Here is a 27,373-nt window from a genome sequence, read left to right as displayed (position 1 = left end):
CCAGGGTTGGAGGATCTGAGCTACAGGGAGAGGCTGAGCAGGCTGGGGCTGTTTTCCCTGGAGCGTCGGAGGCTGAGGGGTGACCTTATAGAGGCTTACAAAATTATGAGGGGCGTGGGACAGGGTAAATAAGCAAAGTCTTTTCCCTGGGGTGGGGGAGTCCAGAACTAGAGGGGCATAGGTTTAGGGTGAGAGGGGAAAGATATAAAAGAGAACGAAGGGGCAACTTTTTCATGCAGAGGGTGGTGCGGGTATGGAATGAGCTGCCAGAGGAAGCGGTGGAGGCTGGTACAATTGCAACATTTAAGAGGCATTTGGATGGGTATATGAATAGGAAGGGTTTGGAGGGATATGGGCCTGTACATCTCTCTCTGACTCTATCTGGTGCACTGAGTAAATAATAAATGTTCTGGGACTTCCTTATTGTACTTTGTCCTGGGATTACAAGGGATGTTTAAACATTAAGCAGGGAAGTAACACCACTTGGGAGGGACGTGCAAAAGTGAGAGTGTCACTTAACAAGCAGCCCTGAACCGTTGGGTTAAATTTCTGGGGATGTGCGTTCAAATTTCACTGTGACAATTTGAATTCAATAAAACAGAAAATGACAAGCATGTAACTCCTGTGTTGTAAAAATCCACAAGTATCCGTCAGGGAGGAAAATTTGTCATCCTCACACCCAGTCTGGCCTCCAGAGTCATCGCAAATGTATTGACTGAAGGGCTCTTGCCCGAAACGTCGATTCTCCTGCTCCTCGGATGCTGCCTGACCGGCTGTGCTTCTCCAGCACCACACTCTCCAACTCTGAATGTCGAAAGCCCCCACACTCCACGAATGAGTTTTAAAACTGAACAAAACGTTTCCCCCCCATCCGAGTATTGTTGGGACGGGTGAGGAGTGTTCCACATTTTCCATCCGCTTTGCATGAGGATAGCACTCTCAGAATCCCGATTGTGTGGAAGCAAGCCGTTTGGCCCATCAACACCACACCAGCCCTCTGAAGACCATCTCACTCTGACCGATTCCCCCTACCCTATTCCTGTAGCACTGCATTACCCATTGTTAATCCACCCTAACCTGCACATTCCTGGACACTACAGGACAATTTAGCATGGCCAATCCACCCGAACCTGCACATCCCTGGACACTACAGGACAATTTAGCATGGCCAATCCACCCGAACCTGCACATCCCTGGGCACTATGGGACAATTTAGCATGGCCAATCCACCCTAACCTGCACATCCCTGGGCACTATGGGACAATTTAGCATGGCCAATCCACCCTAACCTGCACATCCCTGGGCACTATGGGACAATTTAGCATGGCCAATCCACCCTAACCTGCACATCCCTGGGCACTATGGGACACTTTAGCATAGCCAATCCACCCTAACCTGCACATCCCTGGGCACTATGGGACACTTTAGCATGGCCAATCCACCCTAACCTGCACATCCCTGGGCACTATGGGACAATTTAGCATGGCCAATCCACCCTAACCTGCACATCCCTGGGCACTATGGGACACTTTAGCATAGCCAATCCACCCTAACCTGCACATCCCTGGGCACTATGGGACAATTTAGCATGGCCAATCCACCCTAACCGGCACATCCCTGGGCACTATGGGACACTTTAGCATGGCCAATCCACCCTAACCTGCACATCCCTGGGCACTATGGGACAATTTAGCATGGCCAATCCACCCTAACCGGCACATCCCTGGGCACTATGGGACACTTTAGCATGGCCAATCCACCCTAACCTGCACATCCCTGGGCACTATGGGACACTTTAGCATGGCCAATCCACCCTAACCTGCACATCCCTTCGCACTATGGGACACTTTAGCATGGCCAATCCACCCTAACCTGCACATTCTGGGCACTATGGGACACTTTAGCATGGCCAATCCACCCTAACCTGCACACCCCTGGGCACTATGGGACAATTTAGCATGGCCAATCCACCCTAACCTACACATCTCTGGGCACTATAGGACAATTTAGCATGGCCAATCCACCCCAACCTGCACATCTCTGGGCACTTTAGGACAATTTAGCATGACCAATCCACCCTAACCTACACATCCCTGGGCACTACAGGACAATTTAGCATGGCCAATCCACCCTAACCTGCACACCCCTGGACACTATGGGACAATTTCCCATGGCCAATCCACCCTAACCTGCACATCCCTGGGCACTATGGGACAATTTAGCATGGCCAATCCACCCTAACCTGCACATCCCTGGGCACTACGGGACAATTTAGCATGGCCCATCCACCTTAACCTGCACATCCCTGGGCACTATGGGACAATTTAGCATGGCCAATCCGCCCTAACCTGCACATCTCTGGGCACTACAGGACAATTTAGCATGGCCAATCCACCCTAACCTACACATCTCTGGGCACTTTAGGACAATTTAGCATGGCCAATCCACCCTAACCTGACTCTGGGAGGAAACTGGATTACCCAGAGGAAACCCACATAGCCCCGGGGGGGAATGTGCAAACTCCACACAGCCACTCACCCGAGAGTGGGATTGAACCCAGGTCCGTGGCACTCTGAGGCAGCTGTGCTAACCACTGAGCCACTGTTCCAGTAAGGTTTCACATAAGAGGTTACCACTCAAGATAAAAGTCCCGATGGTGCTGTGGAAGGTCTATTATTGTGGGTAGAGCACTGGCTGACAAATAGGAACTGAAGAGTTTTGTTAAGTGGGTAATGTTCAGCTGGCAAACTGTGATTAGTGCAGTATCGCAGGGAACAGTGCTATGACCTGAACTATTTTCAGCTTGTGACACTGCAGAGTTTCCTCCCACAGTCCAAAGATGTGCAGGTTAGGGTGGTTGGCCTTGCTAAATTGTCCCATAGTGCCCAGGGATGTGCAGGTTAGGGTGGATTGGCCATGCTAAATTGTCCCGTAGCGCCCAAGGGTGTGCAGGTTAGGGTGGATTGGCCATGCTAAATTGTCCCGTAGTGCCCAAGGGTGTGCAGGTTAGGGTGGATTGGCCATACTAAATTGTCCCGTAGTGCCCAAGGGTGTGCAGGTTAGGGTGGGTTGGCCATGCTAAATTGTCCCATAGTGCCCAAGGGTGTGCAGGTTAGGGTGGATTGGCCATGCAAAATTGTCCCGTAGTGCCCAAGGGTGTGCAGGTTAGGGTGATTGGCCATGCTAAATTGTTCCATAGTGTCCAGGGATATACAGGTTAGGGTGGATTGGCCATGCTAAATTGTCCCATAGTGCCCAGGGATGTGCAGGTTAGGGTGGATTGGCCATGCTAAATTGTCCGATAGTGTCCAGGGATGTGCAGGTTAGGGCGAATTGGCCATGCTAAATTGTCCCATAGTGCCCAGGGATGTGCAGATTAGGGTGGATTGGCCATGCTAAATTGTCCCATAGTGCCCAGGGATATGCAGGTTGGGATGGATTGACCATGCTAAATTGTCCCGTAGTGTCCAGAGATGTGCAGGTTAGGGTGGGTTGGCCATGCTAAATTGTCCCGTATGCCCAGGGATGTGCAGGTTAGGGTGGATTGGCCATGCTAAATTGTTCCATAGTGTCTAGGGATGTGCAGGTTAGGGTGGATTGGCCATGCTAAATTGTCCCATGGTGCCCAGGGATATGCAGGTTGGGATGGATTGACCATGCTAAATTGTCCCATAGTGTCCAGGGATGTGAAGGTTAGGGTGGATTGGCTACGCTATTTTATCCTGTAGTGTCCAGGGATGTGCAGGTTAGGGTGGGTTGGCCATGCTAAATTGTCCCATAATGCCCAGTGATGTGCAGGTTAGGGTGGATTGGCTATGCTGTATTGTCCCATCGTGCCCAGGGATGTGCAGGTTAGGGTGGATTGGCCGTGCTAAATTGTCCCATCGTGTCTAGGGATGTGCAGGTTAGGGTGGATTGGCCATGCTAAATTGTCCCATGGTGCCCAGGGATATGCAGGTTGGGATGGATTGACCATGCTAAATTGTCCCATAGTGTCCAGGGATGTGCAGGTTAGGGTGGATTGGCCGTGCTAAATTGTCCCATCCTGCCCAGGGATGTGCTGGTTAGGGTGGATTGGCCGTGCTAAATTGTCACGTAGTGCCCAGTGATGTGTAGGTTAGGGTGGATTGGCCATGCTAAATTGTCCTGTAGTGTCCAGGGATGTGCAGGTTAGGGTGGATTGGCCGTGCTAAATTGTCCCATCCTGCCCAGTGATGTGTAGGTTAGGGTGGATTGGCCATGCTAAATTGTCCCGTAGTGCCAATGATGTGTAGGTTAGGGTGGATTGGCCATGCTAAATGTCCCATAGTGCCCAGGGATGTGCATGTTAGGGTGGATTGGCCATGCTAAATTCCCGTAGTGTTCAGGGATGTGTAGGCTAGGTGCATTAGTCAGGTGTAAATATAGGGTAGGGGGAAATGGGTTACTGTTTGGAGGGTCAGTGTGGGCTTGTTGGGCCGAAGGGCCTGTTTCCACTCTGTAGGGATTCCAATTCTAATTCTAAACTTGTCCCAGTAGCTTGCATTTGATCCGTCTCCTTCTGAACCTCCCCTATTCATGTACCTGTCCAAACCCCTCTTAAATATTGTAACTACCTACATCCTCTGTCAGTTCATTCCACACACAAACCACCATCGGTGTGAAACATTTGTCCCTCAGTTCCCTTTTGAATCTCCTCTCACCAAAAAAATACACCCTCTCGTTTGAACTCCCCCACCCTAGGAATAAAAAAAACTTTGCTATTCACCTTATTTATGCCCCTCATGTTTTCGTAAACATCTGTAAGGTCACCTCCCCCAGCTTCCTGTCGTCTAGTGCGAAAGGACCCAGCCTACCGTTACACCTCAAACTCTCCAGTCGCGGTAACGTCCTGGTAAATCCCTTCTGAACCCTCTCCAAGTGAATGATATCCTCCCTGTAACAGGGTGCCCAGAACTGTGCACAGGTCTCCAGACATGGCCTCACCACTGTCATGTATAACCTCAACATGAAATCCCAACTCCTAAACGCAAAAGCGAGGTCTTGCACTTTGGAAAAAAAAAGAACACAGACATGGGCTATTTTCTAAATGGTGAGAAAATTCATAAAGCCAAAGTACAAAGGGATCGGGGAGTGCTAGTCCAGTATTCTCTAAAGGTTGACTTGCAGGTTGAGTCCGTAGTTAAGAAAGCAAATGTAATGTTGTCATTTATCTCAAGAGGGTTGGAATATAAAAGCAGCGATGTGCGTCTGAGACTTTATAAAACTCTAGTTAGGCCCCATTTAGAATACTGTGTCCAGTTTTGGGCCCCACACCCCAGGAAGGACATACTGGCACTGGAGCGTGTCCAGCGGAGATTCACACGGATGATCCCTGGAATGGTAGGCCTAACATACGAGGAACGGCTGAGGATCCTGGGATTGTATTCATTAGAGTTTAGAAGGTCGAGGGGAGATCTAATAGAAACTTACAAGATAATGCATGGCTTAGAAAGGGTGGACGCTGGGAAGTTGTTTCCGTTAGGCGGGGAGACTAGGACCCGTGGGCACAGCCTTAGAATTAGAGGGGAGTCAATTTAGAACTTAATTAATGAGGTGACATTTCCTCAGCTAGAGAGTGGTGGGCCTCTGGAATTCATTGCCACGGAGTGCAGTGGAGACCGGGACGTTAAATGTCTTCCAGGCAGAGATTGATGAATTCTTAATCTCGCAAGGAATTAAGGGCTACGGGGAGAGTGTGGGTAAGTGGAGTTGAAATGCCCATCAGCCATGATTAAACAGCGGAGTGGATTCGATGGGCTGAATGGCCTTACTTCTGCTCCTTTGTCTCATAGAGCAATGACAACATGCGTTCCAAACTTGCTCAGAATTTATTTTTTCCAAAACCTGAAATTAAAAAATCTCCAGAGGGTTTAATTCTGTCAGACCGATTTACCTTGTCAAAGCTCTGATGGGCTGATTGACTTCCATCCGTGATGTAGCTTTTCTCTGACGTGTGGAGGAGATTTAATTGAGGAAAACTAGCTGAATTTGTGTAGCACCTTACAGGAAATCACGGTGTGCTTTCTGAGTGTGGTCACATTTGACATTGGCAAACTTAAAAGGGTTTAGTTTCTGGTTTCCAGATTTGAGTCTGTCTCTAACTAAAAGTTTTATGATTTGGACTGGGTTGTACAACGTTAAAATTCACAGGTTATAGTCCCAAAGGGTTTAATTAGAAGCACACTAGCTTTCGGAGCGCTGCTCCTTCATCAGGTGGTTGTTGCCAACGTCAAATGTGACCACACTCAGAAAACACACAATGATTTCCTATAAGGCGCTATACAAATTCAGCTAGTAAATCCCCTCTACACGTCAGAGAAAACCAGCTTGTTCTCTTTCTGTTCCAAAGAGGAATCTTATCGGCAATCCAGAATCCTAGGCCAAAGTTCCAGGGACAAAAGCAGAAATTGCTTGGAGAACCTCAGCAAGTCTGGCAGGATCGATGGGAAGAAAGCAGAGTTATTGTTTTGAGTCTGGTGACAGAGCCATTTGGCAGTGGGGAAAATGTGGTATTTATGCGGAAGCCAAACACTGGGGTGGAATTGGAGCAGAGAGAGAGAGAAAGATATGAAAGGGAGTAGGTTTTAGTGAGTTTTGAGAAGATTTGTAGCTCAGGTTGAGGTTCTGGATGTAGGTTTGCTCTCTGAGCTGGAAGGTTCGTTTCCAGATGTTTCGTCACCCTCCTGGGTAACATCTTCAGTGGGCCTCCAGGCAAAGTACTGCTGATGATTCCGGCTTTCTATTTATATGTTTGGGTTTCTTTGGGTTGGTGATGTCACTTCCAGTGGTGACATCATTTCCTGTGGTGATGTCATTTCCTGTACTTTTTCTCAGGGGGTGGTAGATGGGGGTCTAACTCGATGTGTTTGTTGATATAGTTCCAGTTGGAATGCCATGCTTCTAGGAATTCTCGCGCATGTCTCTGTTTGGCTTGTCCTAGGATGGATGTGTTGTCCCACTCAAAATGGTGTCCTTCCTCACCCGTATGTGAGGATACTAGTGAGAGAGGGTCATGTTGTTGTGGCTAGTTGGTGTTCATGTATCCTGGGGGCTAGTTTTCTGCCTGTCTGTCCAATGTAGGGTTTGTTACAGTCCTCGCACAGTATTTTGTAAATGACATTAGTTTTGCTTGTTGGTTTCATGTTCATTAGCTGCTGTTTTAGTGTGTTGGTGGGTTTGTGGCCTACCATGATGCCAAGGGGTCTGAGTAGCCTGGCAGTCATTTCCCAGATGTCTTTGACGTAGGGGAGAGTGGCTAGGGTTTCTGGATGCGTTTTGACTGCTTGTTTCAGAGAAATCTGCGGATTGTGTTCATTGGGAAACTGTTCATTTTGAATCTACTGTATAGGTAAATAGAAAGCAGGAATCATCAACAGTGCTTTGCCCGGAGGCTCACTGAAGATGTTACCTAGTAGGGTGACGAAACGTCTGGAACTGAACCTTCCAGCTCAGTGAGCAAACCTCCATCCAGGGGTAGGTTTTCCAGGAAATTATGGATAGTAGGCCAGGAAAGAAGAAAGGCATTGTGGTGGTCTCCCTACCCAGGAGGCCCAGGTTCAAGTCCAACCTTGTCTAAGCGTCATAGAAACGTACAGCATGGAAACAGACCCTTCGGTCCAACCCGTCCATGCTGACCAGATATCCCAACCCCATCTAGTCCCACCTGCCAGCACCCGGCCCATATCCCTCCAAACCCTTCCTATTCATATCCCCATCCCAATACCTTTTAAATGTTGCAATTGTACCAGCCTCCACCACTTCCTCTGGCAGCTCATTCCATACCCATACCACCCTCTGTGTGAAAACGTTGCCCCTTAGGTCTCTTTTATACCTTTCCCCTCTCACCTATGCCCCTCTAGTTCAGTACTCCCCCACCCCAGGGAAGAGACTTTGTCTATTTATCTTACCCATGCCCCTTGAGGTTTATAAAATCATGAGGGGCACAGATAAGGTGAATAGCAGAAGGTTCTTTTCCCCCAGGATGGGGGAGTTCAAAACTAGGGGGCCTATTTTTAAGGTGAAAGGAGAGAGATTTTAAAAAGGACATGGACAACTTCTTTTTATACAGAGAGTGTGGAATGAACTGCCAGAGGAAGTGGTAGGCGCAGATACAGTTACAACATTTAAAAGATGTTTGCTAAGTACAATTAGGAAATGTTTGGGGAGTTTCAGGCAGGCGGGACTAGTTCAGGTTGAGATTACGGTTGGCACTTACTGGGGAAAGTTCAAAGGAGATGAGGGGTAGAGTGATAGGAGTCTGGAACATGCTGCCCGAGGTATTGGTGGAGGAAGATGCAATAGGGGCATTTAAGGGGTTGTTGTGGTTCTGTTCGCCGAGCTGGAAGTTTTTGTTGCAAACGTTTCGTCCCCTGGCTAGGCGACATCATCAGTGCTCTGGAGCCTCCTGCGAAGCGCTTCTTTGATGTTTCTTCTGGTATTTATAGTGGTCTGTCCTTGCCGCTTCCGGTGTCAGTTTCAGCTGTCCGCTGTAGTGGTTGGTATATTGGGTCCAGGTCGATGTGTTTGTTGATGGAGTTTGTGGATGAATGCCGTGCCTCTAGGAATTCCCTGGCTATTCTCTGTCTGGCTTGCCCTATGATAGTAGTGTTTTCCCAGTCGAATTCATGTTGCTTGTTGTCTGTGTGTGGCTACTAGGGATAGCTGGTCGTGTCGTTTCGTGGCTAGTTGATGTTCATGTATGCGGATTGTTAGCTGTCTTCCTGTTTGTCCTATATAGTGTTTTGTGCAGTCCTTGCATGGTATTTTGTAAACTACATTAGTTTTGCTCATGTTGGGTATCGGGTCCTTTGTTCTAGTAAGTTGTTGGCTGAGCGTGGCTGTTGGTTTGTGTGCCGTTATGAGTCCTAAGGGTCGCAGTAGTCTGGCTGTCAGTTCTGAAACGCTCCTGATGTATGGTAGTGTGGCTAGTCCTTTTGGTTGTGGCATGTCCTCGTTCCGTGGTCTATAAATACCGGAAGAAACATCAAAGAAGCGCTTCGCAGGAGGCTCCAGAGCACTGATGATGTCGCCTAGCCAGGGGACGAAACGTTTGCAACAAAAACTTCCAGCTCGGCGAACAGAACCACAACAACGAGCACCCGAGCTACAAATCTTCGCACAAATCTTGAGCATTTAAGGGGTTTTTAGACAAGTGCATGAATACGCAAGGAACGGTGGGATATGGATCAAGGGCACGCCAAAGGGATTACTTGGCGTCATGTTCAGCACAACGTCATGGGCCGAAGGGCCTGTTCCTGCGCTGTACTGTTCTGCGTTGTATATAATGTGATAAGGGGTCCAGGATCAGGAGAGAATGGGCAACTGTGTGAAAAGCTACCCTTACCACAGCAGAAGAGAGTGTTGAGGGGATCCAAGAGTGAGGACTGCAGATGCTGGAGGGTCAGAGTTGAAAAGTGTGGTGCTGGAAAAGCCCAGCAGGCCAGGCAGCGTCTAAGGAGCAGGACAGTCAACGTTTCGGGCATGTGGAGGGTGGGGAAGGGGGCTGAGATACAAGTGGGAGGGTGGGGATGGGCCTTGCGGGGGGAAGGTATCCGGGAAGGCGATAGTTTGATGTAAGTGGAGGGTGATGGTGATAGGTCAGAGGAGAGGGTGGAGCGAATAGGTGGGAAGGAAGGTGGATGGGTAGGACAGTTCAAGAGGGCAGTGTTGGAGGGTGGGATCCGGGATAAGGTTGGGGGAGAGTGGAGATGAGGAAAGATTGATCCCGTGTGGTTGGAGGGTCCCAAGGTGGAAGATGAGGCATTCTTCCTCCAGCTGTCAGGTGGCTTGGATTTGGTGTTGGAGGAGACCCAGGACTTGCATGTCCTTGACGGAGTTGAGGGGAGAGGAGGTTAAAATCATGGAAAGGTGAAATCAGGCCTGAGCATGATTGAACTTGGCTTTGGGTCCTGGGGTTTGCAGGGTTCCCAGGCAGAATATGAGATGTTCTTTGAGCTTGCACTGAGTTGGATCACTGAGACAGAGATATTGGCCATGGAGAATAGAGATGTCATAGAATCCCTACAGTTTGGAAACAGGCCCTTCAGCCCATTGGTTAGGCCACTGTTGGAATATTGCATCCAATTCTGGTCTCCTTCCTATCGCAAAGATGTTGTGAAATTTGAAAGGGTTCAGAAAAGATTTACAAGGATGTCGCCAGGGTTGGAGGGTTTGAGCTACAGGGAGAGGTTGGATAGGATGGGGCTGTTTTCTCTGGAGCGTCGGAGGCTGAGGGGTGACCTTATAGAGGTCTATAAAATCATGAGGGGCATGGATAGGGTAAATAAGCAAAGTCTTTTCCCTGGGGTGGGGGAGTCCAGAACTAGAGGGGCATAGGTTTAGGTTGAGAGGGGAAAGATTTCAAAGGGACCTTAGGGGCAACGTTTTCACGCAGAGGGTGGTACGTGTATGGAATGAGCTGCCAGAGGAAGTGGTGGAGGCTGGTACAATTGCATCATTAAAAAGGCATCTGGGTGGGTATATGAATTTGGAGGGATATGGGCTGGGTGCTGGCAAGTGGGACTAGATTGTGTTGCGATATCTGGCTAGCATGGATGAGATGGACCGAAGGGTGTGTTTCTGTGCTGTACATCTCTATGACTCTATGACTGAAGGGTCTGTTTCTGTGCTGTACACCTCTATGACTTTATAATTCCAGATATGGAACAAAAATTCCATTATGGTTTCACCATCCCCTGTGCTGAGGTTTGAACGTGAATGTAAAATAAAGAACTCTCACACTCCTGCCTTCACCCTAACCCTCTAGTCCTGGACTCCCCTACCCCAGGGAAAAGATTTTGCCTATTTACCCTATCCACGCCCCTCATGATTTTGTAAACCTCTATAAGGCCACCCCCTCAGCCTCCGACGCTCCAGGGAAAACAGCCCCGGCCTGTTCAGCCTCTCCCTGCAGCTCAAACCCTCCAACCCTGGCAACATCCTTGTAAGTCTTTTCTGGACCCTTTCAGGTTTCACAACATCTTTCCGACGGGAAGGAGACCAGAATTGCTGGTTCTCTCACCTGTCAGTAGGTCTCCTGTCATTACCTGGTCTGACCTCCATGTGACTCCAAACCCACATTAACATCTTCCAGGTCTACAGCCTAGAAAAAGATCCTTCAGCCCAGAAGAATTCTAATCCCCTTTTTCGCTTTGTTTAATAGCCCCTGACAGTCTGTGTACTATTAATTTTTTTTGGTAATATTTCTTTCGGTGTGGCGTTGCTAGCTAGCTTAGTATTTATTGCCCAGGGTGGGGCACTTAACAGATAACCCCATTGCTGTGAGTCTGGAGTCAAGTAAGGAGAGCAGGTTACTTTTCCTAAAGCACATTAACGAATCAGATGGCTGTTTACAACAGTAGTTAGCCTTGTTGCTGTTATACTTGCTTTTCATAGAGTCATGGTGATGTACAGCATGGAAACAGAACCTTCGGTCCAACCCGTCCATGCTAACCCAATCTAGTCCCACCTGCCAGCACCTGGCCCATATCCCTCCAAACCCTTCCTATTCATATACCCATCCAAATGCCTCTTAAATGTTGCAATTGTACCAGCCTCCACCACTTCCTCTGGCAGCTCATTCCATACACGTACCACCCTCTGCGTGAAAAAGTTGCCCTTAGGTTTCTTATATACCTTTCCCCTCTCACCCTAAACCTATGCCCTCTAGTTCTGGACTCCCCGACCCCAGGGAAAAGACTTTACCTATTTACCCTATCCATATCCCTGATAATTTTGTAAACCGCTATAGGGTCACCCCTCAGCCTCTGACGCTCCAGGGAAAACAGCCCCAGCCTGTTCAGCCTCTCCCTATAGCTCACATCCTCCAACCCTGGCAACATTCTTGTAAATCCTTTCTGAAACTTTTGAAGTTTCACAACATCTTTCCGATAGGAAGGAGACCAGAATTGGACGCAATATTCCAACAGTGGCCTCACCAATGTCCTGTACTCATTGATGTCGTCAACATCTTTCCAATAGGAAGGAGACCAGACTTTCACTGGAGAATTTTATTGATTTCAAGTATTACAATAGATGGAACTTGAACTCATGTTCCCCAGACTCCACATTATCAGTCCAGCGATATTATGAGTACGCCACCTCCTCTCCTTTGTATCAGAGCAGGGGATCAAGGTAAAGTTTCACTTAGAGAGACACTTCCTTATCATTCCCGACTTGCTGGGATCTCCACCTCAAGCTAATCATACTCTTAGAGATGTGGAGCACAGAAATGGTCCAACTCATCCGTGCTGACCAGATATCCTGAATTAATCTAGTTCTGAGGAAGGGTCACTCAAACCTGAAACGTTCACTCCGATTTCTCTCCAGACCTGCTGAGCTTTTCCAGCAATTTCTGTTTTTGTGTCTAAACTAATCTAGTCGCATTTGACCCACACCCCCCTCAACCCTTCCCATTCATGTCCCCATCCAGGTGCCTTTTAAATGCTGCAGTAAATAGTAACAGCCCCCACCACTTCCTCTGGCAGCTCGTTCCATACATGCATACCACCCTCTGAGTGAAAACATTGCCCCTCAGGTCCCTTTTAATCGCCTTAAACCTATGCCCTCTAGCTTTGGACTCCTGGGGGGGGGGAAAAAGACTTGGCTATTCACGCTTTTCGTTCCCTTCAAGAAAGACTGGATCAACTGGGCTTGTACTCACTAGAAGTGCGAAGAGTGAAGGGAGGGATTTTCACAGAAACATGTAAAATCCTGAGGGGACTGGACAGGCTAGATGCAGGAAGCACGTTGGGCAAGTCCAGAACTAAGGGCCACGGTCTAAGAATAAAGGGTAAGCCATTCAGAACTGAATAAGGAAGAATTCCTTCACTCAGAGAATCTGGAATTCCCTCCCAAAGGAAGCTGTTGGGGCTAGACCATTAAATAGATTCAAGAGGGAGCTGGATGAGGTCCTTGCCGCTAAAAGGATCAGGGGTCTGGGGAGAAAAATGGAAGACTGCTATTACATGATCAGTCGTGATCACATTGAACAGTGCTGGAAGAGCTGAATGGAGAAAGTGAGGTCTGCAGATGCTGGCGTATCAGAGCTGAAAATGTGTCGCTGGAAAAGCGCAGCAGGCCAGGCAGCATCCAAGGATTAGGAAATTCGACATTTCGGGCAGAAGCCCTTCTTCAGGCCATTCCTGATGAAGGGCTTATGCCCGAAACGTGGAATTTCCTATTCCTTGGATGCTGCCTGACCTGCTGCGCTTTTCCAGCAACACATTTTCAGCTCTGGAAGAGCTGAATGGCCTACTCCTGCACCTATTTTCCATGTTTCAGTGATTTTGTTTAATATCTTCCCCTATCTCCTCAGGTATCGATTTTAAAATCAAAACTGTGGACGTTGGTGGAAAGAAAATCAAGTTGCAGGTCTGGTGAGTATTGACCGACCAAAGCCTCTGGGGGCTTGGGGCTTGCTGTTCTGCGGAACGTGCAGAACTGCCCTCTAAGCGGCACGGTGGCTCAGTGGTTAGCACCGCTGCCTCACAGCGCCAGGGATCCAGGTTCGATACCCACTTCGTGTGACTCTGTGTGGGTCTGTGTGAGATTCCTCTGGGTGCTCCGGTTTCCTCCCACAATCCAAGGATGGGCAGGTTAGAGTGGATTGGCCAGGCTAAATTGTCCCATAGTGCCCAGGGTTGTGCAGGTTAGGGTGGATTGGCCATGCTAAATTGTCCCATAGTGCCCAGGGTTGTGCAGGTTAGGGTGGGTTGGCCATGCTAAATTGTCCCATAGTGCCCAGGGTTGTGCAGGTTAGGGTGGGTTGGCCATGCTAAATTGTCCCATAGTGCCCAGGGATGTGCAGGTTAGGGTGGATTGGCCATGCTAAATTGTCCCATAGTGTCCAGGGATGTGCAGGTTAGGGTGGATTGGCCATGCTAAATTGTCCCATAGTGCCCAGGATTGTGCAGGTTAGGGTGGGTTGGCCATGCTAAATTGTCCCATAGTGCCCAGGGTTGTGCAGGTTAGGGTGGGTTGGCCATGCTAAATTGTCCCATAGTGTCCAGGGATGTGCAGGTTAGGGTAGATTGGCCATGCTAAATTGTCCCATAGTGTCCAGGTTAGGGTGGATTGGCCATGCTAAATTGTCCCATAGTGCCCAGGGATGTGCAGGTTAGGGTGGATTGGCCATGCTAAATTGTCCTGTAGTGCCCAGGGATGTGCAGGTTAGGGTGGATTGGCCATGCTAAATTGTCCCATAGTGCCCAGGGATGTGTAGGTTAGGTGCTTATTCAGAGGTAAATATAGGGTATGGGGAATGAACCTGGGTGGGTGACTCTTTGGAGGGTCAGTGTGGACCTGCTGGGCCGAAGGGCCTGTTTCTACACTGTTTCGTGACTATAAGTCTCGAGTTTTGGGCTTCATGCAGCTGAAGACATAGCCACCAATGGTGGAGCAATGGGAATTGGGGGCTGTGTGAGAGGCCGGAATTGGAGGAGCTGCGAGATCTGGGATGGAGGGGAAGTGGGTGAAGATCAACGTGACCACACGGATTGATGTGGCCTGGGAAATCTGGTATCTCTGTCCGTTCTCCTCCTCCTGCCTGACCATGTCTTCATCCTGATGTTGATAATTTTTCAATTGACTTCCCCTTTAGGGATACAGCGGGTCAGGAAAGATTTAAAACCATCACAACCGCCTACTACAGAGGGGCAATGGTGAGAATAGCTTGGTCTTTTGTAAAATTTCTGTTTTTACTCTCTTTCCCTTCCATCACTTTGTCTTTTCCCTGTCGCTCTTTCTCTCCCTGAAGCCTCTTTGCCACTCTTCTTTCTCTTTCTCTCTCTCATTACTCTCACTCTCCCCTTTCACTTTCTCTCCATTCCTTTCCCCCTTTACTCTATCTGCCTCTCTTTCTCTTCCACTCTCTCTCCGTCCTCCTCCTTTCTCCCTGTGTTCTCTCTCTCCCCTTCCCTTCTTCCTCTCCCCTTCACTCTCTCCCCCCTCCCTCCCTCCCTTCCCTCTCCCCTTCACTCTCTCCCCCCTCCCTCCCTCCCTTCCTTCCTTCTTTCTCTTCCCCCCTCCCTCTTCCTCTCCCCTTCACTCTCTCGCTCACCCTTCTGCGTCTTCCGCTCTCTCTCACCTACTTCTGTCTCTCTTCTATCTCCTCTGCTTCACTCACTCACTCACTCCCCCTTCTGTGTCACTCTCCCTTTCCAAAAAAATAAAATCTTTATTTTTGGCTTTCTCTCAGCTCTTCTTTTTCCTCTCGGTCTCCAGCCCCCTGTCTCCATCTCTCTCTCCATCTCTCTCTCTCTCTCTCTTTACTCTTTCTTGCTTCACCTTCCACCTCCTTTCTCGTTTCTTTTGCTGTCTGTCTGTCCAATAGCTGCTGAACGTTGGAAATGTAGCAATCGTTAAACTTCCGAGATTTATGTTGTATGCGAGCCACACCGAGACATTTCTGAACAACAAGGGTACTGTGTAAATGCCAGTCTCTCTCTCTCTTTCTCTCTCTCTCTCTCTCTCCCCATCTCTCTCTCCCCATCTCTCTCTCCCCATCTCTCTCCCTCCCCTCTCCCTCCCCCCCTCTCTCTCCTCCCCATTCCCTCCCTCTCTTCCCCCCTTCCCCCCTCTCTTCCTCCCCTCTTCTCTCCCTCTCCCCCTTCCCCCTTCTCTCTCCCCTCCCCCCCCCTCCCCCCTCCCCCCCCCCCCCCCCGGTCCCTCTCTCTTACCCCCAATACCCCCCTCTCTCCCCCTCCCCCACTTCACCCCCTTCTCCCCCTTCTCTCCCCCTCTCCCCTCCAACCCCCCCACCCCCTCCCCCATTTCCACCCTCTTTCCCCCATTCCCCTTCTCTTACCCCACCTCTTCCCTCCTCTATTCCCCCCTCTCTCCCCCCTCTCTCCCCCCTCTCTCCCCCCTCTCTCCTCCCTCTCTCCCCCCTCTCTCTCCATCTCTCTCCCTCCCCTCTCCCTCCCTCTCTCTCTCTCCCCCTCTCTCCTCCCCATTCCCCCCTCTCTTCCCCCACCTCTCTTCCCCCCTTCCACTCTCTCTTCCTCCCCTCTTCTCTCCCCCTCCCCCTTCCCCCTTCTCTCCCCTCTCCCCCTCCCCCCTCTCTTCCCTCCAATACCCCCCTCTCTCCCCTTCCCCACTTCACCCCCTTCTCCCCCTTCTCTGCCCCTCTCCCCTCCAACCCCCCCTCTTTCCCCCATTCCCCTTCTCTTACCCCATCTCTTCCCTCCTCTCTCCCCCCTCTCTCCCCCCTCTCTTCCTGCCTCTCTCCCTGCCTCTCTTCCCCCCTCTCTTCCTCTCTCTCTCTCCCCATCTTTCTCTCCTCCTCTCTCTCTTCCCCGCGCGCTCTCTCTCTCTCTCCCCCTCTTTCCTTCTCTCTCTCTCTCTCCCCCCCTCTCTCTCTCGGCCTGTCTGTTTTACAGGGGATCATACTGGTCTATGACATCACCGATGAGAAATCTTTTGAGAATATACAGAATTGGATGAAGAGCATTAAAGAGGTGAGAAACAATTGCAATGGGGAATTATTTCTAGCTGCTTTACCTCCCCCCATCCCCCCCCATACCTCCTAGTTGCCCACCCAACCCCCATTTGCCACCACACCCCCTCAAACACCCCCCATCTGCCCTGACTCATGCCAACTCCCATACCTGCCCTGTCCACTCTCTGGCCTCCTGGCTTGGAAAGGGTGGTCGCTAGGAAATTGTTTCCATAAGGCGGGGGGACCAGGACCCGTGGACACAGCCTGAGAATTAGAGGGGGTCAAATCAGAACAGAAATGCGGAGACATTTCTTCAGCCAGAGTGTGGTGGGCCTGTGGAATTCATTGCCGCAGAGTGCAGTGGAGGCTGGGACGCTAAATGTCTTCAAGGCAGAGATTGATAGATTCTTGATGTCACAAGGAATTAAGGGCTACGGGGAGAAGGCTGATAAGTGGGGTTGAAATGCCCATCAGCCTTGATTGAATGGCGGAGTGGACTCGATGGGCCGAATGGCCTTACTTCCACTCCTAGGTCTTATGGATCTGCTCCCTTTCCCCCGCACAGCTCCTGTGCCCACCCTGACCTCGTCACAGCAACATTCCCCCTCACCCCGTCATGTCCACGCATGAGCCAGTTTCAATTTGAACCCAGGTCCTTTTCAGTCTTTTCCAATTCATTCATGGGGTGAGGGCATCGCTGGTTAGGCCCAGCATTGATTGCCCATCCCTGATTGGATAGGTAAGAGCCAACCGCATCGCTGTGGGTCTGGAGTCACATGTAGACCAGACCAGGTAAAGGAAGACAGTTTCCTTCCCTCAAGGACATTAGTGAACCAGATGGGTTTTCCTGACAATCCACAATGGATTCATGGTCATCGTTAGACTCAATGTGGAGATCCGGTCCATCATTTGACTCTTGATTCCAGACTTATATTGAATTCCAAATTTCTCCTGTCTGTCATGGCAAAATTCGAATGCAGGTCCAGAACATCACCTGGGTCTCTGAATTGACAGAGTCGAGAGTGGTGGTGCTGGAAAAGCACAGCAGGTCAGGCAGCAACTGAGGAGCAAGAGAATCTTCAGGAAGGACTGATGGAGGGTTCTTGCCCGAAACGTCGTCTCTCCTGCTCCTCAGACGCTGCCTGACCCGACGCGCTTTTCCAGCACCACACTCTCGACTCTGATCTCCAGCACCTGCAGGCCTCGCTTTCTCCTCCCTGAATTAACAGTCCAGTGACAGTACCGCTAGGATGTCATTTACCCTGTCATTCTTTTTGTAACGTGGAAATGTTCCTCAGAGACCTCACAGTGGACTGTTAATACAGAGACCCACGTAGTGTTCTGGGGATCCAGGTTCGAATCCAGGTTAAGACGACAGGCTTGCTACTTTGAAGAACAGCAGAGGGAAATATTTGACCTTCAATCCATACCTTAAGCTGGAGGGTAATCGTGCACTTTTTTAATTGGAGCATTCTGTGCACCAATCCACCCTAACCTGCACATCCCTGGGCACTATGGGACAATTTAGCATGGCCAATCCACCCAAATCTGCACATCCCTGGGCACTATGGGACAATTTAGCACGGCCAATCCACCCAAACCTGCACATCCCTGGGCACTACGGAACAATTTAGCATGGCCAATCCACCCTAACCTGCACATCCCTGGGCACTATGGAACAATTTAGCATGGCCAACCCACCCTAACCTGCACATTCCTGGGCACTATGGGACAATTTAGCATGGCCAATCCACCCTAACCTACACATCCCTGAGCACTACAGGACAATTTAGCATGGCTAAACCACCCTAACCTGCATAACCCTGGACGCTACAGGACAATTCAGCATGGCCAATCCACACTAACCTGCACATCCCTGGGCACTATGGGACAATTTCCCATGGCCAGTCCACCCTAACCTGCACATCCCTGGGCACTATGGGACAATTTCCCATGGCCAGTCCACCCTAACCTGCACATCCCTGGGCACTATGGGACAATTTCCCATGGCCAATCCACCCTAACCTGCACATCCCTTGGCACTAGGGGACAATTTAGCATGGCCAATCCACCCTAACCTGCACATCCCTGGGCACTATGGGACAATTTAGCATGGCCAATCCACCCAAACCTGCACAACCATGGGCATTTTGGGACAATTTAGCATGGCGAATCCACCCAAATCTGCGCATCCCTGAGCACTACAGGACAATTTAGCGTGGCCAATCCACACGAACCTGCACAACCCTGGACACTACAGGACAATTTAGCATGGCCAATCCACTCTAACCTACACATCTCTGAGCACTACGTAACAATTTAGCATAGCCAATCCACCTAACCTAACACATCCCTGAGCACTACAGGATAATTTAGCATGGCCAATCCACCCGAACCTGCACAACCCTGGACAATACAGGACAATTTAGCATGGCCAATCCACTCTAACCTTCACATCCCTGAGCACTACGTAACCATTTCCCATGGCCAATCCACCCTAACCTGCACATCCCTGGACACTATGGGACAATTTAGTATGGCCAATGCACTCTACCCTACACATCCCTGAGCACTACAGGACAATTTAGCATGGCCAATCCACCCTAACCTGCACAACCCTGGACACTACAGGACAATTTAGCATGGCCAATCCACTCTAACCTTCACATCCCTGAGCACTACGTAACCATTTCCCATGGCCAATCCACCCTAACCTGCACATCCTTGGACACTACGGGACAATTTAGCATGGCCAATCCATCCTAACCTGCACATCCCTGGGCACTATGCGACAATTTAGCATGGCCAATCCAGCCTAACCTGCACATCCCAGGGCACTATGGGACAATTTAGCATGGCCAATCCACCCTACCTGTTTGGACTATAGTTGGAAACTGGACCGCCCAGAGGAAACCCTCGCGGACACTGGGGGAATGTGCCAACTCCACATGGAGGCTGGAATGGAAGCCAGGTCCCGGGTGCTGGGAGGCAGCTGTGCTAACCACTGAGCCACCGTGTGACATTCATGTTGTGATTTGCAAGTGCGCACCATCAGGACCTTAATGAAGTCCTGGAGATGAGTTGAGCTCACCCGAGACCCGTTAACTCTGCCTTCTGTCCACACACGCCGTCAGACCTGCCGAGTCTCTCCAGCTACTTCTGTTTGTGACGCTAACGGCCCCATCGCTTTGCATCCGACAGAACGCCTCAGCGACGGTGGAGCGGATGTTACTGGGAAACAAGTGTGACATGGAAAACAAGAGGAAGGTGCCCAAGGACAAAGCAGAAAAGGTCAGCCATTACACCAGGGGGGGCAGGGCCAACAGCTTTGTCCAAACTTGGGGCGTAGGTCAAAGTTCAGAATGTGAGCGGACGGCAACAAATTTTAGACAGCAGGGTTGGACGAGAGATATATCCTGGACTGGGCCCCATCCTTCAACAGATATCAATCTTGAGTTCAGCAGCGTGGTCAGAAGGAGCTGTCAACAGAAGGGCTGGAGGGGGTGACAGAGATAGGGAGGGGGTGTAGGGGCTGGAGGGGGTGTGAGAGAGATAGTGGGGGGGTGTAGGGGGCTGGAGGGGTCAGAGTGATAGGGAGGGGGTGTTCGGGGGTGGAGGAGGTGAGAGATAGGGAGGGGGTATGGGGGGCTGGAGGGGGTGACAGAGATAGGGAGGGGGTGTAGGGGCTGGAGGGGGGGGTGACAGAGATAGGGAAGGGTTGTAGGGGTGGGAGGAGGTGACAGAGATAGGGAGGAGTGTATGGGCTGGAGGGGGTGACAGAGATAGGGAGGGGATGGAGGGGGACAGGAGGAGGTGACAGGCATTGGGAGGAGGTTGGGGGGGACAGAGGTAGGGAGGGGTGTAGGGGGAACGGGAGGAGGTGACAGAGATAGGGCGGGGGTGTAGGGAACAGGAGGGGGTGACAGATGGGGAAGGGGTGGAGAGGGATGGGAGGAGGTGACAGAGATAGGGAGGGGGTGGTGGGGGCTGGAGGAGGTGACAGATAGGGAGGGGGTGTAGGGAACAGGAGGGGGTGACAGAGATAGGGAGATGGTATAGGGGGCTGGAGGAGGTGACAGAGATAGGGAGGGGATGGAGGGGGACGGGAGGGGGTGACAGAGATAGGAAGGGGGTGTATTTTCAAAGAGCCAGCGGAGGTGTAACGAGCTGAACAACCTCTCGCTGTATCATTTATAAAAGATCCACTTTCTGTCACATGTAGTGACCTGTTGTTTCCCTAACCCGCTCCAAGGTTGATCTGTCTGTGTTTGTTCTCTCCTCTGCAGTTGGCAAAGGATCATGGGATCCGATTCTTTGAAACGAGCGCCAAGTCTAGTCTGAACGTGGAAGAGGTAAGATTCCCAGTTACGCCGTTTCACCAGGAAGGGAGATCCTCCTGTTCAATTTGATTTTTGCCTGAGGTAAAAACAGTGACTGCAGATGCTGGAAACCAGATTCTGAATTAGTGGTGCTAGAAGAACACAGCAGTTCAGGCAGCATCCAGGGTGCAGCGAAATCGACGTTTCGGGCAAAAGCCCTTCATCAGGAATAAAGGCAGTGAGCCTGAAGCGTGGAGAGATAAGCTAGAGGGGGGTGGGGGTGGGGAGAAAGTAGCATAGAGTACAATGGGTGAGTGGGGGAGGGGATGGAGGTGATAGGTCAGGGAGGAGAGGGTGGAGTGGATAGGTGGAAAAGGAGATAGGCAGGTAGGACAAGTCCGGACAAGTCATGGGGACAGTGCTGAGCTGGAAGTTTGAAACTAGGGTGAGATGGGGGAAGGGGAAATGAGGAAACTGTTGAAGTCCACATTGATGCCCTGGGGTTGAAGTGTTCCGAGGCGGAAGATGAGGCGTTCTTCCTCCAGGCGTCTGGTGGTGAGGGAGGGGCGGTGAAGGAGGCCCAGGACCTCCATGTCCTCAGCAGAGTGGGAGGGGGAGTTGAAATGTTGGGCCACAGGGCGGTGTGGTTGATTGGTGCGGGTGTCCCAGAGATGTTCCCTAAAGCGCTCTGTTAAGAGGCGTCCAGTCTCCCCAATGTAGAGGAGACCGCATCGGGAACAACGGATACAATAAATGATATTGGTGGATGTGCAGGTAAAACTTTGATGGATGTGGAAGGCTCCTTAAGGGCCTTGGATAGAGGTGAGGGAGGAGGTGTGGGCACAGGTTTTACAGTTCCTGCGGTGGCAGGGGAAGGTGCCAGGATGGGAGGGTGGGTTGTAGGGGGGCGTGGACCTGACCAGGTAGTCACAGAGGGAACAGTCTTTGCGGAAGGCGGAAAGGGGTGGGGAGGGAAATATATCCCTGATGGTGGGGTCCGTTTGGAGATGGCGGAAATGTCAGCAGATGATTTGGTTTATGCGAAGGTTGGTAGGGTGGAAGGTGAGCACCAGGGGCGTTCTGTCCTTGTTACGGTTGGAGGGGTGGGGTCTGAGGGCGGAGGTGCGGGATGTGGACAAGATGCGTTGGAGGACATCTTTAACCACATGGGAAGGGAAATTGCGGTCTCTAACGAAGGAGGCCATCTGGTGTGTTCTGTGGTGGAACTGGTCCTCCTGGGAGCAGATACAGCGGAGGCAGAGGAATTGGGAATACGGGATGGCATTTTTGCAGGAGGTAGGGTGGGAAGAGGTGTAATCCAGGTCGGTGGGTTTGTAAAAAATGTCAGTGTCAGTCGGTCATCATTAATGGAGATGAAGAGGTCGAGGAAGGGGAGGGAGGTATCTGAGATGGTCCAGGTAAATTTAAGGTCAGGGTGGAATGTGTTGGTGAATTGCTCAACCTCCTCGCGGGAGCATGAGGTGGCGCCAATGCAGTCATCAATGTAGCGGAGGAAGAGGTGGGGAGTGGTGCCGGCGTAATCACGGAAGATCGACTGTTCCAAGTAGCCAACAAAGACCCCACTGCCCAGGTCCGCAGGTTACCTCAGCGAGTCGTGGACGCAGCCCAGTCCGTCTTACAATCTAGGATAGAGTGAGGACTGGAGATGTGAGTCAAAAAGTACGGCGAGCGGAGGGGGGGGCGGGTCAACCTTCGAAGCGGGAGCTGACAAAGAGCTTATGCTCGAAATGTCGATGCTCCTGCTCTTCGGATGCTGCCTGACCGGCTGTGCTTTCCCAGCAGAGAAAGTGAGGTCTGCAGATGCTGGAGAGCAGAGCTGAAAATGTGTTGCTGGAAAAGCGCAGCAGGTGAGGCAGCATCCAAGGAACAGGAGATTCCGGGCATTCCTGAAGAAGGGCTTATGCCCGAAACGTCGAATCGCCTGTTCCTTGGATGCTGCCTGACCTGCTGCGCTTTTCCAGCAACACATTTTCAGCTGTGCTTTCCTAGCGCCACACTCACACAAACCAACCTTTCATGAATTGACTCCATCTCTCTGCCTCCAGCTGCCTTGGTAAAGCAATCCAAGACCTCCCCCACCCTGGTTAGACTTTATCCCAACCTCTTCCGTCAGGCAGACATAGAAGTTTACATACCCTTATGAACACATTCGAGAGCAGCTGCTTCCTAGTGCTGAATAGACCACTCAAATTTGAAATTTAATGTTGATCTCGCTCTCTGTGCACCTTCTCTGCATGCCGTGACATTGTATTTCTCGCTCTGTTCTGTATGGTCTGACCTGGCTGTATTACGTGGCACAGTGGCTCAGTGGTTAGCACTGCTGCCTCACAGCACCAGGGTCCCAGGTTTGATTCCAGCCTTGGGGGCAACTGTCTGTGTGGCATTTGTACATTCTCCCCGTGTCTGCATGGGTTTCCTCCCACATTCCAAAGATATAACTAGAGGGGCATAGGTTTAGGGTGAGAGGGGAAAGATATAAAAGAGACCTAAGGGGGCAACTTTTTCACACAGAGGGTGGTACGTGTGTGGAATGAGCTGCCAGAGGAAGTGGTGGAGATTAGATTCCCTACAGTGTGGAAACAGGCCCTTCGGCCCAACAAGTCCACACCGACCCGCCAAAGCGCAATCGACCCAGACCCATTCCCCTACATTTATCCCTAACACTACGGGCAATTTAGCACGGCCAATTCACCTAACCTGCACATTTTTGGATTGTGGGAGGAAACCGGAGCACCCGGAGGAAACCCACGCAGACACGGGGAGAACGTGCAAACTCCACACAGTCAGTTGCCTGAGGCCTGAGGTGGAGGCTGGTCCAATTGCAACATTCCAGAGGCATTTGGATGGGTATATGAATAGGAAGGGTTTGGAGGGATAAGGGCCGGGTGCTGGCAGGTGGGACTAGATTGGGTTGGGATATCTGGGTCAGCATGGACGGGTTGGACCGAAGGGTCTGTTTACATCTCTATGACTCTATGAGCAGGTTAGGGTGAATTGGCCACGCTAAATTGTTAGGTGCGTTAGTCAGAGGGAAGTGGGTCTGGGTGGGTTGCTCTTCGGAGAGTCAGTGTGGACTGGTTGGGCCGAAGGGCCTGTTTCCACACTGTAGGGAATCTAATCTACATGCAAAACCGTACGTAGGTGCATGTGACAATAATAAATCAAATCCAACAAGAAAGATGTCTGTTCAGGTAGATGTGAAAGTAAAACAAACAGAGGATTGGGCTCTGTTCTCTCCTGAGACTAAGGCCTTGCCTTGGTTAATTAACATAAAGCAAAATAAATTTGGTCACATGTTATGCTGTTGTTCGTTGAGATCCAGATTTGTTATTTGTTCATGGGATCCCCAGCCACCATTTATCACCCATCCCTGATTACTTAGAGGGAGTTACAACTCAACCACATCGCTGTGGGTCTGGAGTCACGTGTAGGCCCAGACCAGGTAAGAGATGGCAGATTCCTTCCCTAAAGGACATTGGATGGGTTTTATTTTCCCAACATTTTTGTGGGCGGCACGGTGGCACAGTGGTTAGCACTGCTGCCTCACAGCGCCAGAGTCCCGCCTCAGGTGACTGACTGTGTGGGGTTTGCACGTTCTCCCCGTGTCTGCGTGGGTTTCCTCCGGTTTCCTCCCACAGTCCAAAGATGTGCGGGTCAGGTGAATTGGCCACGCTAAATTGCCCGTAGTGTTAGATAAGGGGTAAATATAGGGGTACGGGTGGGTTGCGCTTCGGCGGGTCGGTGTGGACTTGTTGGGCCGAAGGGCCTGTTTCCACACTGTAAGTAATCTAAACAATGCTTTTCATTAGACTCTGAATTCCACATCTTTTTAACAATTGAATTCAAATTTCGCTTGGTGTGACTTGAACCCAGGTCCCCAGAATGTTACCCGGGTCTCTACATTAGCAGTCAAGATGAGAGTGGTGCTGGAAAAGCACAGCAGGTCAGGCGGCACCCGAGGAGCAGGTAAAAAAGTAGACGTTTCGGGCTAAAACCCTTCATCAGGAAGGGCGTTCCTGATAGAAGGGCTTTTGCCCGAAACGTCGACTTTCCTGCTCCTCGGATGCTGCCTGACCTGTTGTGCTTTTCCAGCACCACTCTCATCTTGATCCTAATCTCCAGCATTTGCAAGTACCCACTTCTGTCTCTCTGGATTAACAGTCCCGGGATAATACCACTAGGCCGTTCCCTGTCACCTCTGCTGTTTCTCCTACATCAGGGAATGATGCATATCAGACCTGTCTTTAGCAATTTGCCTTTGACAGTAATTCGGTGAAATGCTTTTTCAGTGCAGTTGAAAGATTTTGAGCGTACTCTGACCTGTCTGCTAGCCTGTTTGTGCTGAATTTAACTCCGTTCTTTTTCCAACAGGCTTTTCGAGCACTCGCCCATGACATATTAATAAAGACGAGCAAGAAATCAGTAAGTTTACTGCAAGATTGGTTTCCTTGTCCTGGCCACAGTGAACTACCTCGTTCGTGAGCCCAAAAGGGTCACGTATCTCTACTGTCCTGCCTATGTTGCTGGACTTTGCTTTGTAATAGTCTTTTGGTGGGTGTATTTGGAGGATTGATGCTGCTGCTTTGAGGGTCTGTCGGACTAATCTAAGTAATTCCATGTGTGTTAGTACAGAAATCGAGTATTGCTGGATAAAACAAGCATGTTTTGTGGAAGTTTTTCACTCATCAGGACAATTTGCAAGAATACCGATGTAACAAGGAACACAGTGTTCTACTGTGTGAGAAAAATTTAGAGTCATAGAAATGTACAGCACAGAAACAGACCCTTCGGTCCAACCCATCCATGCCGACCGGATATCCCAACCCAATCTAGTCCCACCTGCCAGCACCCAGCCCATATCCCTCCAAGCCCTTCCTATTCATATACCCATCCAAATGCCTCTTAAATGTTGCAATTGTACCAGCCTCCACCACTTCCTCTGGCAGTTCATTCCATACACGTACCACCCTCTGAGTGAAAAAGTTGCCCCTTAGGTCTCTTTTATATCTTTCCCCTCTCACCCTAAACCTATGCCCCTCTAGTTCTGGACTCCCCAACACCAGGGAAAAGACTTTGCCTATTTACCCTATCCATGCCCCTCATAATTTTGTAAACCTCGATAAGGTCACCCCTCAGCCTCCGACGCTCCAGGGAAAACAGCCCCAGCCTGTTCAGCCTCTCCCTGTAGCTCAGATCCTCCATCCTGGCAACATCCTTGTAAATCCTTTCTGAATTAAATTCATCCACTCCCATTTGCCAGCATTTTGCCCATATCCCTCCCAACCCTTCCTATTCATGTCCCCATCCAGGTGCCTTTTAATGTTGGAATTGTGCTAGCTTCCATCACTTCCTCTGGCAGCTCATTCCATATCTGCTCCACCATGTGTGAAAAAGTTACCCCTCAGATCTCTTTTAAATCTTTCTGCTCTCATCTTAGACCTATGACCTCTATGACTCTACCCCGGGAAAATACCTTGACCGTGCACCCTATCCATGCCCCTCATGATTTTATAAAGGTCACCTTTCAGTCTCCGACCCTCCAGAGAAAATAGCCTCAACCTCTCCCTATAGCCCAAACCCTCCAACCCTGGAAACATCCTTGTAAATTTTTTCTGAACTAAATTCATCTAGTCCCATTTGCCTTGGAAATCTTTTCTGAACCCTTTCAAGTTTCACAACATCCTTCTTATAGCAGGGAGACCAGAGTTGAACGCAGTATTCCAAACGTGGCCTGACCAATGTTTGGTACATGATCTCCCAGCACCTATACTCAGTTCACTGAAGGCAAGCATACCAAACGCCACCTTCACTATTCTATCTACCTGCGGCTTCCAAGGAGCTATGAACCTGTGCTCCAAGATCTCTTTGTTCGGCAGCACTTCCTAGGACCTTACCATTAAGTCCTGCCCTAATTTCCCTTTCCAAAATGCAGCACCTCGCATTTATCTAAATCAAACTCCGTCTGCCACTCCTCAGCCCATTGGCCCATCTGATCAAGATCCCGTGGTAATCTGAGGTAACCTTCTTCGCGGTTGACCACACCGCCAGTTTTGGTGGTGACTTTTGCAAGCTTGGGCTGGTTAAGTCGTGTCCTTGGGGCGTCACGGTGGCACAGTGGTTAGCACTGCTGCCTCGCAAGCGCCAGAGACCCAGGTTCAATTCCCGCCTCAGGCGACTGACTGTGTGGAGTTTGCACGTTCTCCCCGTGTCTGCGTGGGTTTGCTCCGGTTTCCTCCCAGAGTCCAAAGACGTGCGGGTCAGGTGAATTGGCCAGGCTAAATTGCCCGTAGTGTTAGGTAAAGGGGTAAATGTAGGGGTATGGGTGGGTTGCGCTTCGGTGGGTCGGTGTGGACTTGTTGGGCCGAAGGGCCTGTTTCCACACTGTAAGTAATCTAATCTAATCAAGCCAGTCCTCATAAGGCAGTACCTCTGTCTCTGAAGGTCAATCTAGTGAACGATCTCTGCACTTGCCTCCAATGCTTGCTCAGGTTGCTTTGTAATAATATGCGTTTTGTTAATGCCAATTCGCTACAACTCAATTGAATTGGGGATAGTATTTCTATAGCACGAACGT

General features: G+C 50.4%; 1 protein-coding gene across 1 annotated transcript in view; it reads left to right on the top strand.

Moving 5' to 3' along the window:
• LOC132805481 (ras-related protein Rab-13-like) overlaps positions 1–27,373 on the top strand; it is a 60,962-nt gene that overhangs the window by 28,952 nt on the left and 4,637 nt on the right. Inside the window, exons 2-7 of the mRNA XM_060820582.1 lie at positions 13,337–13,397; positions 14,621–14,681; positions 16,401–16,478; positions 19,661–19,750; positions 20,746–20,811; positions 25,171–25,221. Of these exons, the coding sequence (XP_060676565.1) occupies positions 13,337–13,397; positions 14,621–14,681; positions 16,401–16,478; positions 19,661–19,750; positions 20,746–20,811; positions 25,171–25,221 (407 nt within the window). The remainder of the gene's footprint in view (positions 1–13,336; positions 13,398–14,620; positions 14,682–16,400; positions 16,479–19,660; positions 19,751–20,745; positions 20,812–25,170; positions 25,222–27,373) is intronic.

This window comes from Hemiscyllium ocellatum, chromosome 50, assembly GCF_020745735.1.
Source record: "Hemiscyllium ocellatum isolate sHemOce1 chromosome 50, sHemOce1.pat.X.cur, whole genome shotgun sequence".
Taxonomy (NCBI): domain Eukaryota; kingdom Metazoa; phylum Chordata; class Chondrichthyes; order Orectolobiformes; family Hemiscylliidae; genus Hemiscyllium; species Hemiscyllium ocellatum.
Note: the sequence above shows the minus strand (reverse complement) of the source record. Positions and strands in the feature narration are given on the sequence as shown.